The sequence below is a fragment of the Lepidochelys kempii genome, chromosome 2, assembly GCF_965140285.1.
Source record: "Lepidochelys kempii isolate rLepKem1 chromosome 2, rLepKem1.hap1, whole genome shotgun sequence".
Taxonomy (NCBI): Eukaryota; Metazoa; Chordata; order Testudines; family Cheloniidae; genus Lepidochelys; species Lepidochelys kempii.
In genome coordinates, this window is record NC_136381.1 from 223,674,871 (window position 1) to 223,693,896 (window position 19,026).

At 46.7% G+C, this 19,026-nt stretch overlaps 1 protein-coding gene across 3 annotated transcripts in view; it reads right to left on the bottom strand.

The window, feature by feature from the left end:
• LOC140907610 (putative acyl-CoA dehydrogenase 6) overlaps window positions 1–18,858 on the bottom strand; it is a 143,809-nt gene extending 124,951 nt beyond the window's left edge. Inside the window, exon 1 of one of the 3 annotated variants that reach the window (XM_073333921.2) lies at window positions 18,627–18,858. In XM_073333921.2, coding sequence (XP_073190022.1) covers window positions 18,627–18,812 — 186 coding nt within the window. In that variant the 5' untranslated portion in view covers window positions 18,813–18,858. Of the gene's footprint in view, window positions 1–17,707; window positions 18,380–18,434; window positions 18,601–18,626 lie in introns of those variants that run through there. The other 2 variants (XM_073333924.1, XM_073333922.2) reach the window with 2 other exon arrangements.
• Between the last annotated feature and the right edge of the window lie 168 nt (window positions 18,859–19,026).

Sequence of the window (19,026 nt, forward strand, 5' to 3'; positions counted from 1 at the left end):
GCCCGCTGCCGCTCAGCCCACTGCCCGTCTGGGGTCCCGGTCCTGCCCACATAGAGTAGGTACCTACCTTCTCCCTGGTTCTAGCCATTCTCTTCCTCTCTCTGCACTGAGATGAGGGTTGGAATACACTGAGAACAGGGCTGGGGGTGAAGGAGCAGGCTGGGGGTTGGGTGCAGGGTCTGGCCAGGAGCTAGAATGAGGGAGGGGGCTCAGGGTTGGGGCAGGAGGTTTGGGTGTGGAGCGCTTACCTGGGCAGCTCCCATTTGGTGCGAGGGGTGCAGGAGCTCCCGTTTGGTGCTCAGGGTGGGGGTGGGGATGTAGGGGGTGCAAGAGTCAGGGCATGGGGTGTGGGGGGGCTGGGTATGTGGGGGGGTGCAGGAGTCAGGGCAGGGGGCTAGGGATGTGTGAGGAGAGTACAGGAGTTAGGGCAGGGGGCTGGGTATGTGTGGGGGGTGCCAGAGTCAGGGCTGGGGGGCGTGCAGGGGTCAGGGCATGGGGCTGGGGTGTGGGAGGGTGAGGGCAGAGGGCTGGGTGTGTGTGAGGAGGGTTCCGGGATCAGGACAGAGGACTGCGGGTGTGGCCTGGGGTCGTGGGGGTGCTCCCAGTGCCCTGCCCTGAGCAGCTCATGGCAGGGGGCCGGAGGGGATATGCTCTGATTCCACCCCCTTCCCCAAGGTCCCCAGAGCAGAGAGCACGCTGTGGCTCTGCTTTTCCCTCTCCCCCGTTTTTACCTCTCCCCCTCCGTCGCAAGGGCCGTCAGCTGATCGGCTGCAGGGAGGGAGAGAAGGAGGGGCAGGAACCCAGCATGCTGGGGGAAGAGGTGGGGGAAAGGGGAAGCTTGTCTGCCCTGAAAGCTTGCCTGGGGTCCCCGGCAGACAGCAGCGTGCCATTAAAAATTGGCTCGTGTCCCATCTTTGGCACGCGTGCCATAGGTTGCCGACCCCTGGTCTAGGCTATATTTCTCTAGTTTGTTTATGAGAAGGTCATGTGAGACAATAACAAAAGCCTTACTAAAGTCAAGATATATCACATCTACTGCTTCCCCACATCCACAAGGCTTGTTACCCTGTCAAAGAAGGATATTAGTTTGGTTTCACATGATTTGTTCTCAACAAATCCACATTGACTATTACTTATCATCACCTTATTTTCTTCTAGGTGCTTACAAATTGATGGGTTTGATTATTCACGACATTATCTTTCCAGGTACTGAAGTTAACCTGACAGGTCTATAATTCCCTGGGTTGTCCTTATTTACTTTATTAATGATAGGTACTATATTTGCCCTTTTCCTGTCCTCAGGTATCTCTCCCGTCCTCCACAAGTTCTCAAAGATAATTGCTAATGGCTCAGAGATCTCTTCAGCCAGTTCCTTAAGCATTTTAGGATGGACTTGATCAGGCCCTGCTGACTTGAAGACATCTAACTTGTGTAAGTCATTCTTAACTTGTTCTTTTCCTGTTTTAGCCTGGGATCCTACCCCAATCATTAAAGAATATTGTCATAAATATAAAGGGAAAGGTAAACACCTTTAAAATCCCTCCTGGCCAGAGGAAAAACCCTTTCACCTGTAAAGGGTTAAGACGCTAGGATAAACTCGCTGGCACCTGACCAAAATGACCAATGAGGAGACAAGATACTTTCAAACCTAGAGGGGGGGAGAAACAAAGATTCTCTCTGTCTGTGTGATGCTTTTGCCGGGAACAGAAAAGCAATGGAGTCTTAGAACTTAGTAAGTAATCTAGCTAGATATGCATTAGATTCTGTTTTATTTAAATGGCTGATAAAATAAGTTGTGCTGAATGGAATGGATATTCCTGTTTGTGTGTCTTTTTGTAACTTAAGGTTTTGCCTAGAGGGATTCTCTATGTTTTGAATCTGATTACCCTGTAAGGTATTTACCATCCTGATTTTACAGAGGTGATTCTTTTACTTTTTCTTCAATTAAGATTCTTCTTTTAAGAACCTAATTGCTTTTTCATTGTTCTTAAGATCCAAGGGTTTGGGTCTGTGTTCACCTATGCAAATTGGTGAGGATTTTTATCAAGCCTTCCCCAGGAAAGGGGGTGTAGGGTTTGGGGAGGATTTTGGGGGGAAAGACGTTTCTAAGTGGGCTCTTTCCCTGTTATATATTTGTTAGATGCTTGGTGGTGGCAGCAATAAAGTCCAAGGGCAAAAGGTAAAATAGTTTGTACCTTGGGGAAGTTTTAACCCAAGCTGGTAAAAATAAGCTTAGGGGGGTTTCATGCAGGTCCCCACCTCTGTACAACAGAGTTCAGAGTGGGGAAGGAACCTTGACAAATGTACCTTACTGAAGATAGATCTCATAGTGGTACTTGGACTTAACAGTGTTAGTCACCAAAAATTAGTCCAGATAATTTATGTTATATTCTGAAATAAATATGTAATTGTTCTTTAAATCTACCAGTTTGGCAGGCATAATGATATGAAATAAGTGTGAGCACTACTTTCTATGGAAATACTCTTATGCAATTCATAAACATTTATTTCTCCCTGAAGACCAACTACAATAGGCACTGAAAGCATTTTTAAAAATCATGAGACAGAGGGAAACATAAAAAACAAACAAACCAAAACCCACAGAAAGTCCTAAAATCTAGAGCAAGGCCAACCTCAGAGACAGAGTGCCTTGGGAACAGGAGAAATGGGAGGAAATGTTGGATCATATTAAAGAAGTTCTGTATTAAAATCACAAATGAGTTTGATTCCCCAGAGTTTAAATTCCAGGGTATCACTAATTAAGAGGTCTCTTGGTTTTTGGTACTGTTTCTCTCCCTCTATGTGTGAAACTTGCAAGCTGCTAATTGTGTTAGTACATTCTAAGACAGAGTCTGTTCTCAAAGCAATTCACAGAGAGAGAGACTCAAAGCAATACTCTAACAACAGAAACAACACCCAGAGACTCCCCGCCCTTTTGTTGTATTAACAATTGTGATTAAAATAGAGATAGAGGATGTATGTGGATGGATGCTTGGTGTGGATAATAACTGAATGATCAGGGAGGTGCCAGCCTAAGAATCCAGTGTCCATCGGCTGAAGAAGGCGTCAAGTGGAAATAACCAGAGGACACCCCCCCCCTCCCGGAGGGCAGACTGGAATCCACCCAACAGCCTCAAGAATGGGAGAACCAAAGAACAAGATAACATCTTGGAGCTGTCAGGAATGTGCTATCTGCTGATTGATTCAGCAACAGCATGATGAAGCAATTCCCATAGACTGGCATAGGAAGAAATTCCTATAAAAATAGACTCTAAAAAGTGAGAACTTTGGGGTCTGATTCTGCAAACCAACTTCCAGGAGCATCAGATGAGCATCTGACAAGGCCCTGCTCCCTCCTCATGTCCAGGCCACCTGGCCAGTGGCTTGGCATGAGCAACTCTAAGGCTGGTAACTATGATAACAACCTTGCAGAACCTGTGTGTGTGGGTGTGTATGTGTGTGTGTGTGTGTTTGTATGAATGAATGTGTGAATAAATATGAGATTGGATGGAATGTTATAGCTATAACTAACTGCTTCCTATGATTCTTTCTGTATTCACAATAAATGTGGTATTTTGCCTTTTTCCCTTTAATAAGATCCTGCTGGTTTTTATTTTATTGGTACAACATTTTGGTGGAGAATTGCGAAAGGGGGAATATTGGTAAAAAAACCTCAGTTATTGTAAATATTGGTGTGCACACCGCCAGCTCTAGTGAGCTAGGCATTTCTATTAGATTAAACCAGACCTGCTGGCCTCCGAGAAGGTAGCAGGGGACCTGCTGGCCTCCGAGAAGGTAGCAGGGGACCTGCTGGCCTCCGAGAAGGTAGCAGGGGACCTGCTGGCCTCCGAGAAGGTAGCAGGGGACCTGCTGGCCTCCGAGAAGGTAGCAGGGGACCTGCTGGCCTCCGAGAAGGTAGCAGGGGACCTGCTGGCCTCCGAGAAGGTAGCAGGGGACCTGCTGGCCTCCGAGAAGGTAGCAGGGGACCTGCTGGCCTCCGAGAAGGTAGCAGGGGACCTGCTGGCCTCCGAGAAGGTAGCAGGGGACCTGCTGGCCTCCGAGAAGGTAGCAGGGGACCTGCTGGCCTCCGAGAAGGTAGCAGGGGACCTGCTGGCCTCCGAGAAGGTAGCAGGGGACCTGCTGGCCTCCGAGAAGGTAGCAGGGGACCTGCTGGCCTCCGAGAAGGTAGCAGGGGACCTGCTGGCCTCCGAGAAGGTAGCAGGGGACCTGCTGGCCTCCGAGAAGGTAGCAGGGGACCTGCTGGCCTCCGAGAAGGTAGCAGGGGACCTGCTGGCCTCCGAGAAGGTAGCAGGGGACCTGCTGGCCTCCGAGAAGGTAGCAGGGGACCTGCTGGCCTCCGAGAAGGTAGCAGGGGACCTGCTGGCCTCCGAGAAGGTAGCAGGGGACCTGCTGGCCTCCGAGAAGGTAGCAGGGGACCTGCTGGCCTCCGAGAAGGTAGCAGGGGACCTGCTGGCCTCCGAGAAGGTAGCAGGGGACCTGCTGGCCTCCGAGAAGGTAGCAGGGGACCTGCTGGCCTCCGAGAAGGTAGCAGGGGACCTGCTGGCCTCCGAGAAGGTAGCAGGGGACCTGCTGGCCTCCGAGAAGGTAGCAGGGGACCTGCTGGCCTCCGAGAAGGTAGCAGGGGACCTGCTGGCCTCCGAGAAGGTAGCAGGGGACCTGCTGGCCTCCGAGAAGGTAGCAGGGGACCTGCTGGCCTCCGAGAAGGTAGCAGGGGACCTGCTGGCCTCCGAGAAGGTAGCAGGGGACCTGCTGGCCTCCGAGAAGGTAGCAGGGGACCTGCTGGCCTCCGAGAAGGTAGCAGGGGACCTGCTGGCCTCCGAGAAGGTAGCAGGGGACCTGCTGGCCTCCGAGAAGGTAGCAGGGGACCTGCTGGCCTCCGAGAAGGTAGCAGGGGACCTGCTGGCCTCCGAGAAGGTAGCAGGGGACCTGCTGGCCTCCGAGAAGGTAGCAGGGGACCTGCTGGCCTCCGAGAAGGTAGCAGGGGACCTGCTGGCCTCCGAGAAGGTAGCAGGGGACCTGCTGGCCTCCGAGAAGGTAGCAGGGGACCTGCTGGCCTCCGAGAAGGTAGCAGGGGACCTGCTGGCCTCCGAGAAGGTAGCAGGGGACCTGCTGGCCTCCGAGAAGGTAGCAGGGGACCTGCTGGCCTCCGAGAAGGTAGCAGGGGACCTGCTGGCCTCCGAGAAGGTAGCAGGGGACCTGCTGGCCTCCGAGAAGGTAGCAGGGGACCTGCTGGCCTCCGAGAAGGTAGCAGGGGACCTGCTGGCCTCCGAGAAGGTAGCAGGGGACCTGCTGGCCTCCGAGAAGGTAGCAGGGGACCTGCTGGCCTCCGAGAAGGTAGCAGGGGACCTGCTGGCCTCCGAGAAGGTAGCAGGGGACCTGCTGGCCTCCGAGAAGGTAGCAGGGGACCTGCTGGCCTCCGAGAAGGTAGCAGGGGACCTGCTGGCCTCCGAGAAGGTAGCAGGGAAGAACAGGTTAACCGGACCTGCTGGCCTCCGAGAAGGTAGCAGGGAGAAACAGGTTAACCAGACCTGCTGGCCTCCGAGAAGGTAGCAGGGGACCTGCTGGCCTCCGGGAAGGTAGCAGGGGAAAAACGCATAGATTAAGCTATGATTTCAGAATCTAGGCTGTGTCACTTGCTAAGTAATACCAGCAGTGACAAAGAGATTGAAATATCCATGTTAAGATGTTTAAAAGAAAACAGGGTAAGCCAGTACCAGAGGGAGGAATGGAGTCAGAAGGAACTCCAACCTCACCTTTTGTTAAAGAAATTACACCTTTTAAACAAATCCTTCAAAAATGTGGGCACAGTCCTTGGACTAAACAAGCCCTAGCTGATGTCTGCACTATTTCGGACCTAGAGGATAGATTGGCTCAGTATATCCTCATATACAAACCTTCTAGTGCTGCCAAAAGAGATGCAGCAGCAATTTGGTTGTTGTGGGAGGCATGTAAGGATTCTTCCCTCCGCTTGTCTTCATGTAAAGAGGAAAAGGCACAAACGGAAAAGGGAGCAGACAATTGGAAGGTGCTGGCTACAAATATCCAAAGCCAGCTGAAAATAGTGAAAGAGGCACTCCAGGAATACAAAAAGAGTGAAAAAGTTAACTCTGCAGAGGCTGGAGGGAGGCAGGTAAAGGGGGAGAAGGTCCTATGTACGGCACCCCCAGGCATAATTACAAAGAGAAAAGAGAGTTAAAAAAAAAAAAAAAAAGTTAACTCTGCAGAGGCTGGAGGGAATTAAGCAGTTAAACTTTGTATTTCACCCAAACAACTTTTAACCGAAAATGTTAAAAAGGAAAAGTGTTAGAGCATTCTTGGTTTCTTTGCAGCCATTCTGAAAGAAAAATGGGCCCTTTTCCAAAGGAATGTCTGTAAATTAGCCAGGCAAAAATAAACTATCTGATTAAAATCATTTGACTGGACAATTTAGTCAAATTTGCTAAAAGAACATAAGAGGGTTCTATTGGAACTTAACTGCCTCAAATGTATAAAGGGAATGTAAGATGTAAAAAACAGAGCAGTGTGGAAGGGATGTTAAGGAAAAGAAAATGTGTATGTATCTGTCTGTGTGTGTGTAAATATGTAAAGTTCTAAGGACCAGTTAGTTTTGTTTTTGTTTTAAATAATGCCACTAAAAATCCATTTCACTCTTTAATTCAAAGTTGCAAAACTGACAGACCTTTTTGCTAGACACAGGTAATTAGTGTTGTTTGGCTTTGGGATTTGGCATTTAACCCTTAAAAGGTAACTCAATGCTTTACAAAATTTAAAATGTTTTTAAGTTGTGGCTGCAGCAGGGCAATCAAAATCAGGAGAATATAAAAAAAAATTTTTTTTGGATTCTTTTTGTTTGTTTTTTGTTTGTTTGTTTTTGTAACAAAATAGCAGATGAGAGTTGTAGTAAAAAAAAAAAAATTAAAAAAGACAGTGCCTCTCTGAAGCAACAGCAGGGGTGAGGTGCACAAAACAAAAAGGAGCAATGTTAGAAACACTGAGTCTTAAAATGGCTCTGAGTAATCAGACTGTCACTTTGATAAAGGTACATGAAAACTCTGTAAGCAAAAAAAGAAATAGTGACACCTTATGTAAAAATGGATCTGGATAATGTTATAGAAGTTAAACTATGGAAGGAATGTGCATTTGCCCCAGAACATGTGCAGGGTATATTGTAGAAGGGGCAAAAGAAATGCAAACATACCATGCTACTTAATTAAAATGCTATTAGGGCTCCAAAGGGAGCCACAATAGGTTGGGTTTTCTTTTTCAGATTGCTGTGTGTTTTGGAAGCAGAAGTTAAAAGTAATCAAAACTCTGGTGAAAGTTGATTGTGTCCCTTTTAAGATAGAGTCTCTAAGCTGCTGATGGCTTTAAATCCAAAAGCAGGAAGTTTCTGTGAAAATGCAAATTACCTAAATGATAAAGGAAGGAAAGAACTAGCAGCACAAAGGAGCTGCAGATAAAGGACATACCTGGTCAGCAAACAAATTGTCTAAATAAAAGGCATGGGATAACAAGATAATTTTAATACATTTAATGATAATAAGTATCCCTGTAACAACGTATAGTGTGTATGATTTTTGGAAAAATCCTTTAAGGTCGTATGGTAATGATGCTTCTCAGTTATTACCTGTAAATACAACTTAAAGCTTAACACAGCAGGAAAAACATTATAAACTTGGTCTGCTGTATAAGAAGGAAAACTCAGGGATTTAATGACTAAACAGTGGGATAATTTCCCCATAACCCTTAAAAGATAAAAGCCTTTGAAACCTGGCCTGCCTATAGAACAAAAACAGGAAAATATGGGGGCAATTTCTCTGTTTTGCCTGCAATCAGCAAGGGTATTTGTAAAAGAAATATTTTAAGCAATAATCTGCCACCCCAAAAGGGGTAGAAACATGTTCTTTTTGTCTTTCAGAAAATCAGGAAAAGCTGCCAGCTGAAAAGCAACCCAATACCATGAATCTACTGTCACAATAGAAATTGTGTTCTGTGTTCTATGTTTTGTCTTGTGTTTTGTGTTGTTGCTCGCACTGTTGTGTGTTTCAAAAAAAAATACTGAAGACCTGCAGGAACTTAAAAATAAATTAAGCTTTCTGTCCCAGCTACAGGACAGCCTGATACAAAAACAAGTACATGCCAATGTAGACTTGGTCCAAATTGGTCTGGGTAACCTAAAAGGCCAATGGAATCTTTAGTAATGGCTTAATACTACCACATGGCTTATCCATAAGAAAAAAAAAAATATTAGAAATAGGAAACTACACAGCCATAGCTATGGGATGCACTGAAATGCAGATACTTGCACTAGCTGCTTTGGAACACAAAATGTTCTGGGTCATATTGGGAAATATTAAGGGTTTGATGCATTTGTTAAAAAAGAAAGAGATCATTGTTTGACACTTATCAATATGAATGGATGCAATATGTTTCCACTATTGTAAACCAGACTTGTTAATGGGAGAAATTGTTGTCAAAATTGCACACCAACAGTCCCTGAAGGCAAAGGTATTGAAGGTTAACCCACTCCCCATATTACACATGGGATCCTTTTGGCTACCCTGGACCTTGAGCCAGTGGGCTGGGGAGGGAGGGAAGCTATTGGACACTAGAGGTTGTACCGAATGGACTCCTCAAAAGTGGGTGTGCCTCACCTTGCCTGTTGCCCCAGAACCTTGTAGTAAAGATACATCACTAGGATCATGTATGTGGCATGAATTGGAATCACAAACTCAAATTGCCTCACAGTACTTTCTCTTGAATAGGCTACATAGAAAGTGATACTGACGATTATAAATCTTAGTGTCAAAAGGGGGATTATGTTGGATCATATTAAAGAAGTTCTGTATTAAAATCACAAATGAGTTTGATTCCCCAGAGTTTAAATTCCAGGGTATTACTAATTAAGAGGTCTCTTGGTTTTTGGTACTGTTTCTCTCCCTCTATGTGTGAAACTTGCAAGCTGCTAATTGTGTTAGTACATTCTAAGACAGAGTCTGTTCTCAAAGCAATTCACAGAGAGAGAGACTCAAAGCAATACTCTAACAACAGAAACAACACCCAGAGACTCCCCGCCCTTTTGTTGTATTAACAATTGTGATTAAAATAGAGATAGAGGATGTATGTGGATGGATGCTTGGTGTGGATAATAACTGAATGATCAGGGAGGTGCCAGCCTAAGAATCCAGTGTCCATCGGCTGAAGAAGGCGTCAAGTGGAAATAACCAGAGGACACCCCCCCCCTCCCGGAGGGCAGACTGGAATCCACCCAACAGCCTCAAGAATGGGAGAACCAAAGAACAAGATAACATCTTGGAGCTGTCAGGAATGTGCTATCTGCTGATTGATTCAGCAACAGCATGATGAAGCAATTCCCATAGACTGGCATAGGAAGAAATTCCTATAAAAATAGACTCTAAAAAGTGAGAACTTTGGGGTCTGATTCTGCAAACCAACTTCCAGGAGCATCAGATGAGCATCTGACAAGGCCCTGCTCCCTCCTCATGTCCAGGCCACCTGGCCAGTGGCTTGGCATGAGCAACTCTAAGGCTGGTAACTATGATAACAACCTTGCAGAACCTGTGTGTGTGGGTGTGTATGTGTGTGTGTGTGTGTTTGTATGAATGAATGTGTGAATAAATATGAGATTGGATGGAATGTTATAGCTATAACTAACTGCTTACTATGATTCTTTCTGTATTCACAATAAATGTGGTATTTTGCCTTTTTCCCTTTAATAAGATCCTGCTGGTTTTTATTTTATTGGTACAACAGAAAGACACGTACTGATAAAAACAATCATCACACATTTCCACACAAAAATGCTCAAAACAGAACCAAGCATCAATCTTATATTTTCTGATACACTCTTGCAAGAATCTAAATCAATCACAGACACTTATACACCGCTTTTTCAGACACAACTTTTAGCTGTCAAAAGTGTGCCGGTATATAGTCCAGTTTAGTCAGATGTGCTACTGAAGACAAGCAGCATGACATAATCGCTAGCTCTGAAGCACAAATACAATTTTTGGGCCTAACTTCTTATGGGGGACGCTCCCTGAAGTCAATGGGAAGTTATTCTCCTGTGAATAACAGGAATAATTAATCTAGTATTTGGATATATAGCTGTAGTCATCTTAGACTTGTGTAACATACTTTGAGACTGAGCAAAACAGAACGCATGATCCTGCTCACAAAATTGCCATTATTGCATTTTGGCTACAAGTTAATCATTTCAGTGTCAGATGATTCTGGTGACATCAGTCTGATAATCACACACAGAGAAATTTTCTTGAAGCCTTAATACATCACGCTGAAACTTATTTTACTTTTTCACTCTTATCACTGAAATATAGTTTAAAAGTTAAAAGAATTCTTTGCTCTGGCAGCACTCACAATATATTGGATGATACTTTTTGTTACATATAGGTAACACTACTGCCCCTCCCAGCTACAAGATCTGACATGAAAGCTTCCTCTCTATCAAAGTATTGTCTAGTATATTGATTTAAATCAACTGAGGATTTGTCCCCAAAATACTTACATAATACTGCCATCAGAGAAAAGAGAAGAAAGTGGAGCACAGGATCTGTGGGTATATTATATGCTTTCCTCGGGAATGCTGGGTTCCATGTAGTTTGTGCCCGACCTCTCTGCAGGACTAAACTTCCCCTATTTAGCAGAACATTCAGTGCACAATGGGGGAAGCTTCCCACGCTTAGTGTTCTGAATCCATTCCCTCCTGTAGGTTTTAGTGAAAGGAAATATGATTGTAGACGAGGGGTTCCCAAACTTGGCCGGGAATGGCAAACCGGGGCCACTGGGAAAGAAAGTGTCTTGCAACCCGCCAGGGGCTTACCCTGAACAAGCTGCAAACCAAGTTTGGGAACCCCTGTTGTAGACTACTATGTTTTTTTAAAATCTCAAGTCCAAATCATGTATTTCCCAGCTGATGCACTTTCCTTCCTTTAATAATTTAACATCCTCCCACTAAATAATATGATCAGTGGGTAGCACCTATTATCCCAATGACTAGATAGTAACCTGTCTCCTCCTCCTCAGTTTCCTAGTGGCTAAGCTATGAAAAGCTTATTCTGAAATGATATACAGTATTTGTAATTATCAGAAGAACAATACACTTTTCTTTTCTGCTGCTGTCCTATGGATGTAGGGAATGTGACAAAGATAGATCAACCAACTTCATTCAAGAGGTTTCACTGGGAATTGAGGGCATGCTGCAGTATTTTGCAGAAGGTGTTCATCCTTTCAAAGGATCATGCTCTCTAATATTTACCGCACTGAAATCTTTTCCTTAAATGCTCTAAATTTTTACACTAGGGAAATGTCTCATAGACTTGGAAGACCAGAAGGGACCATTTTGATCATCTCTTCTGGCCTCCTGCACATTGAAGGCCACAGAACCTCACCCACCCCCTCCTGTAATAGACCCACAACCTCTGGCTGAGTTACCGAAGACCTGAAATTATGATTTAAAGGCTTCAAGTTACAGAGAATTTACCATTTACCATTGTTTAAACTTACAAGTGACGCATGCCCCTTGCTGCAGAGGAAGGTGAAGAACCTCCAGAGTCTCTGCCAATCTTACCTGGGGGGAAATTCCTTCCCAACCCCAAATACGAAGGTCAGCTGGACCCTGAGCATTTCAGAGGATACCTGGGAAAGAATTCTCTGTCATAATTCAGAGCCCTTCCCATCTAGTGTCCATCACCAGCCGTTGGGGATATCTTCTACTAGCAGTCTCAGATATATGTGCCATTGTAGGCAGTCTCATCATACCATCCCTGCCATAAACTTATCAAGCTCAGTCTTGAAGACAGTTAGGGTTTTTGCACTCACTGCTCTCCTTGGAAGGCTGTTCCAGAATTTCACTCCTCCGACAGTTAGAAACCTTCATCTAATTTCAAGACTAAACTTTTTCTTGGCCAGTTTATATCCATTTGTTCTTGTCATTTTGTTACAGATTTCGCTGTGGTGGTGGTGGTAAACTCAGGGGGTTTCCGGGTGCCAAATGTAGGTCCAGTGTGTTGCAAAATACACAGGGCCTTAACTATACTAAATATAAAATCATAGATAAAAAGTGGTCACCATATTGATTTGTAGCTTTGCTATGGGGATATAAACCAAGACCAACTATTTATCCAAAGGACATGGTCTCACATCTTCTTTATTCCAGTATCCCCATTATAGTATTGCAGCAAGGATGGGATAAGAGTAATTGGACCAGATCCTCAGGTGGCATAAATGAGAAGCTGATTTACACTGAATAAGGCTCTGGCCACACATGTATGGAGAATTACACAGGTTCATGTCCCAGAGCCCTCACTCCCATCGCCAAGACAAAAGAAAAAAGAAAAATGCAGAGTTTAGATACAGCAGATTAAGAATTTGTTTGATTACATTCAAATGTAATGTAGAGGAATCCCCATTTCAACAAGTTGTTGAATACTCTTGTACTATAACCTTGTACAATAAAGAATAAAAGTTACTCCTCAGAGATTTCCAAGAGGAAGGGTGGTGACCTAAAAAGTAGTAAAGGAAACTACTCACATGACAATTTCAATATCCCTATTGAAAACAGCTCCCTGGAATTACATGAGTCTCTTCCTCTTCATGCTCAAACAATTGGAAAATTACAGATAGAGTTATATTTTTAACCTAACAGATTACAGAGAAAAAAAGAATGGAAACACAAAATAAGGATTTCGGAGTAATGGAATCCAAATAATTATTTCTGTAACTTCTCCTGTGGTTGTGTTAGGGTTTGTCTACCCAGGAGAAAGTTACATCAGTTAAACTACAGGTGTAATTTTAAACAGGTGCAAATGGTTATGTGGCCAATCTTATTTTACTTTAAGAGTGATTTATTGAAGGTGAGAGTCAGCTCTACACTAAAAACTTGGCTGACATAGCTTCAGTGCTTAGGAGTGTGAAAAATCCATACCCTGAGCAACATAGCTATGCTGAGCTAGACACATGGAAGACTGTTTCCATCTGTCACAGAGGTGGAGTTCCTACAGTGACTGAAAAGCCCCTTCCAAAGCTGTAGGCTCTGTCTATGCTATGGGGTTATGTCAGCATAGGTAGAGCACAGTAGCTACGCCGCTATACTCCCTGTAGTGTAGGCATGGTCTAGCTTAAGTCAACTGGGAGCAGGTTTAACCTAAACCAAAATAAATCATTCTTTAAATGTAATAAGAGTATTTACAAAGGGGTTTTGTACAAGCTTAACTACAGCAGTTTAAAAATGGATTAAAGTTAAGTGAGTGAAATTTTCATGTGTAATCAAGTCCTCATTCTGGGAGTTATGTATATGCTATAGAATTGTCCCGTAAAATAAAATATGATCTTGTTTAATATAATTTCTTGTGCAATACAGTCATCTATCAAAAATACACATATTGCCCCAAGCTACTGTAGCAGGGGTGGCCAACGTGAGCCACATGTGGCTCTTCAGAAGTTAATATGCAGCTCCTTGTATAGGCACCAACTCCGGGGTTAGAGCTACGGGCGCCAACTTTCCGGTGTGCCAGGGGGTGCTCACTGCTCAACCCCTGGCTCTGCCACAGACCCCCGCCCCAACTCCACCCCTTCCCGCGCCCTCCCCTGAGCCTGCAGTGCCTTCGCTTTTCCCCCCTGCCCCCCCACCCCCGCAGAGCCTCCTGCACGCCATGAAACAGCTGATCGGCAGGCGCTGACTGGCGGGGCTGCTAGTGGGTGGGAGACGCTGGGAGCAGGGTTGGGGAGTTGATGGGGGGCTGCTGACTTATTACTGTGGCTCTTTGGCAATGTACATTGTTAAATCCTGGTTCCTTCTCAGGCTCAGATTGGCCACCCCTGTACTGTAGCATCTGAGCATCTCACAATCATTGTGTTCATCCCCACAACTCCCCTATGCAGTAGGTAAGTGCTATTATCCCCATTTTACAGCGGGAAAACTGAGGTAGAGAAAGGCTATGCAACACAGGAGATATGTAGTGGGAATTGAACCCAGGTCTCCCAAATCCTAAACTAGTGCCCGCTAGACCACTGTTTCTCAAATGCTGTCACTGTGGCCACATGCAACCACTAGGGGCTTTTCGTGCGGCCATGACAGCCTCCTGGGTGGTGACAGACACATGGAAGCCTGTCTTGGACACATGGAAGCAAAGCACTGGCCCCTCCCACTTCCTCCTTGTTGTTCCTGGATACGCTGCCCTGCACCGCCTCGGGAGAGAGGTGGGACAGAACGCAGCAGAAGCAAGGGGAGTTCTTGACCCACATTGGACAGAGGGGGTTTCGGCAGCAGGCTCCAGTGGCGGGACTTCAGGAACCTGGCCGTGCAGCCCCTAGTGGTGAGAGGCAGCAGGTACTGAACACCACCCCGCCCCCGCCACGTCGCCCTAACCTCCAGCTGCAGGTCTTCAGCCTCCAGCCCCTGATTCCAGCTGCATGGCAGCAGGCACTGGCCCCCAACTCCAGTCCCAGGCTCCAGCCGTGCAGGGACCAACCCCCAGCCTCATGGCAGCAGGCTCCAACTGCGGGGTTCTGGTTGCGGGGCAGCAGGTGCTGACCCCTGGCTTTGGACATGGAGCTTCAGTCGGTCTCTGGCCCCCAGTTCTGGCCGTGCGGTGACAGGCACTGGCCCCAGGCTCCAGCCACGTGGCCCCAGCTCCTCATGCTGATCTCCTGCCCCAGCTGCACAGCAGAAGGCAGTAACCCACTCTGTTCCCAGGCTCCCCCCACCAACTGCTGGGCACTGACTCCTGGCTCTAGCCATGTACCCCTGGGCTCTGGCACCCAGCTCCAGGCTCTGGGCTTGGGCACTGACCTACAGCTCCGGCTGCATAGCAGCAGGTTTCAATCCCTGTCTCCTGTCCCTGTCTCCAGGTTCTGGCTGAGAGCACTGAGCCCCAGTCCTGGCTGCATGGCAGCAGACACCAGGCTCTGGCTATGCGACAGTGGGGCTCATCACCCACCCACACCACCCATGGACCCTGCTGCTGCCTCCCACAGCTCTGTATCCACCGCCCCTGGACCCTGCTGCCTTCCTGGCCTCGCATCCATCCCCCACATTGCCCCAGGCCCCTGCTTCCTTCCCCGGCCCCGCTCCATCCCACCACTGCCTCTGGCCCCTGCTGCCTCCCTTTCGGCACCCCCAGCCAGGGCTTAATGGGTCCTGGGGCTTGCTGAGAAATGTGATATTAACAAACATGCAAGTATCACTTTTCACAGCAGACTTCGAGCTATCTGTGAAAAGTGATACTTGTATGTTTGTTAATATTAGTTATCATAGCCTCCCAAGTAGCTAAAGTGTGCTGTGATATTAACAAATATACACATATCACTTTTCACAGCAAGCCCCAGGACACACTAAGTCCTGCATGGGTGCGGGGGGGGGGCGGTAGTAAGGGGGAGGCAGCATTATTTTTGTTACCGAGTCTGCCAAAAAACCCTACAAATATAAATGACAATGACCTGGATGTGAATCTGTGCATTTTTAATTGTTTTTCCTAAAGTTAATTAAGTATTTTAGGGGGAAAAGTGTCAATGCAGCCACTAGTGAGAGTTGGTGGCTGCACCCTAAGCCATCAAAACATTTGTTGTGAGAAGCCCTGCACAAGACCATCCTTCCTCTCTGTATTCAGGTATTTAACTTGTTCTAAGTTTTAGAGTTGCCAAGCATAATAGCTGGTGATATTTTCTATTAAATAAGGGACAAACCCTAGTCCCTAAGCACATGCACACTCCTACAGCCCCAGAACAAAGTGGAAAGGGTGCAGTTCCCCGACACATGCAGAGACGAATGCAACAGTTCTGCAGCCTCTGTGCACCACAAAACCTAGCTCTTCATGAGCCTCCCTATGCGCTAGTGTGTGTGGAGAGGAGTATGCTGTCCAAGGAAGTTGGTGAATCTGTGACTTCTCAGGTACACAGGTCAAACCCCCCCCCCGCATCTGCAGCAAGGATCTCTGCAAACCTAAGGCTGCGGGAGCAGCTACAGAATTACTCTGCTCTCACTTCACAAATTGGGGAGGATTCCTCAACCTAGGTACAGACAATTTACTCTGGCTTTGTGCAGGATCCAGGGGTTCAGTCTAAGTGAATAATATTAACGTTTGTATTAACAAACTAATCAAGACGTAGAAATCTTTCCTTTATGTGAACAGAAAATCAAGGCACAGCAGAATATATACAAGGAACACATACATATACAAACCTCCGGGGAAGAGGCCTAACATTATTCATGCTTATCGACACACTAATTAAACATCCTTTAAACTAATGAGACAATGGTACATCCTGTTTGAGTGTGAGAAGCATGAGTTGTCATTTTACAATGAAAGAAAAATAAACAACGTCAATCAAATGTCTTTCCCCCCACTGAACTAAGATATAAAATAAATTTGGAAAGGTTAAACTCATCTAGTAATGCACAAAATCCCACGTGAAATGAACTACTACCCACCGGCAGGAACCATAGCATAAGATGGACCCGTTTCACCCATACAGTGCAAAGGAACGGTGCCTGAGTTTCAGCGCTACATAATGCCTCCTCCCATCACGAACCCTAATGATTATCACAGTTATGCCTTGTAGGTCACAGTGTAGAAAAAGTGGTTCAAGCTTCAACTTGTGATAGTGGTATAGATATCAGGCTGTCAGAGCCATGTGACTTGCTAATACACTCTTCTACACAGGTCATAAACCCTGGTTCTCAGCTCTGTACTCTAATAGTATTCTCTGCAACAATACTTTTAATGGGCTGAACCTGACTGTCAGAGACCAATTAGTATGACTATGACTGTTGCTTTAACTAGCTGTTAAATCCAGGATCTCTTCACAATAATTATTGTTACAGAGCACCTTGACTGCCACTTCCTCAAACACCCCCTTAGAGAGATCCCTTATCTCACATTATACACAGAAAGTGAAGGGCCAAATTCTGATTTTACCTGCACCATCAAATGCCTAAGTATCTCCATAATCTCCAATCACAGGAAATACTCTGAATTTACACAAATGTGACTAAGAGCAGAATTTGGCCTTGTAATGAAGTTGAGGACAGATCTGAAGCAACCCTGTGCACCTATTTAGAGCAAAAATAGATTGAGATTTTAATTATAAACAGGAATGTCAAATGACGACAACTTCTTTGGCTGGGTTTTTTTAAACTAAGGACATTTAAATAGCTTTAAAGTTAATCAAAAATAAAGGACTTTTCATCCAAATCAAAGAGACTTGGAAGGTCTCTTTAACAGCCACAAACTCCTGTTGGATCCCAACCATAAGCCTTCAAACATAATTAGTAGTAAAAGCTTTGTAACCTCCAAGGCCTGAGGGTGGACTGTGTGTGGCTAAGAAGCTAAGTGATTAGTATTACTATTGTCTAGATTACAGCTCAGATTGAGACTGTGTTTAAACCACATTACATAGTAAGAAAGGTTTACTGCTGATAAGTGGTTACATACAAAGAGTTCTGTCAATTAATATTTTTCAAAGTATGTCGCTAGAAGAAAATAAATCTTGGCCTTGTGATATAATGAGCCAAACTTGCCCTTGTTGTAACTCTGCTAACTTCAGTGGAACTACGTCAGGGAAAATTTGGACCAATATTGTTAATTAATACAAAGTCTCCAAAGAGAGAAAGTCATTTAAAGTCATGTTTTTGACAAAAGTTTCTTACCTGTTTTCTAACAGCCTTGAAAAATATTAAAATCAGGTGTGTTTTAAAAATCATTTTTTTCTTTCCCACCGTGTTTGTTGTTTAATGTGTACATTTCACTTAAGGTGGCTAATGAAAACAGTTGTGTGCATTGCCTGCCTAGCTAGCTATCCATCCTCTATTTCTCCTTCACAGTACTATAATTTCCAAGTTGCAAACGTGACCTGGAGAATGTCTGAAGGTGAACAAAAATGGTTTCGCTCATGTTTTTAAACTAAGTATGAAACATTTCTGTCAGTATGAGGTTTGGTATACAGATAGTTACACATGTTATTATTGTACCAAACCGACAGTAAATATGGAGACTAAACTACCTGGATCTAAACAAAGATACTAGCAGCAATCTTAGGGCGAGGTGATGTGTGCACCTCATTGAGCAGGGCCCATGAGGGACTCCATGCTACACACCAACCTGCCAGTTTCAGGGCCACCCCTCCTTCCCCCTTTCTCGTGCCAGCAGGGGCTGGGATCAATCCCCGAACTATCCTGCTCAGAAAGTCGTGCCCCTCCTGACTCCCAGCCCTTGGCGAGGGGTCACCGCAAGGGGCTCCCGAAGCATCAGGCGGCAGTCACGGCTGAGCCCACGGGGCCGGCGTGCTCGGGAGATCCGGGCAGGGCAGGGCAGGGCAGCGCAGCGAGGGGCACGGTACCGACACAGCTGGATCGGGGGTGGGGAGAGCCGGCTCACAGGGAGCGGGAGAGCAACTGCGGCCTCGCACGGGTCTCTTCACGCAGGGCCCAGCCCGCGGGCAGCTGGAGACGAGCCCTGCGCCCCGGCCCCGCCGGAGCGAAGCCAGCTCAGGCTGCAAAGTACCAGGCTCCCTCAGGCCCGAGCGAAGCGGGGAACCGCCCCCAGCCGCGCCGCAGGGCAGGCTGGTACCTTTCGCAGAGACTCTCTCAAGGCGTAATGCTCCCGCGAGTACAGCAAGCGGGCTCCGTCCCCGGCGGCTCCAGGGGCGCGGCCCGAGCTGCCCGCCCGCAGCGGGGCCCGAGCGGGGCCGGACAGCCCAGGGCTCCACTTGCCCCACTCCCCGCGCGCCAGCAGCCCGCGCCAGCTCCTAGCCATGGCGGGGGCAGCGCGGGACGGGAGGGAACAACACACATGCGCAGCCGCCGCCGCCGCCGCTCCCCGCCCCGCGCCTGCAGCCAGGGCCGAGGCGGGGGCGCTGCCTGGAGTCACCTGCCCTGCACCTGCTCGGCGCGTTCCTCGCCGGGCTGAGCGGGCCGGGCGCGTTGGGTGCCGCGACAGCTGCCCAGCGCGGGACCTGTAGCTCGCAGGC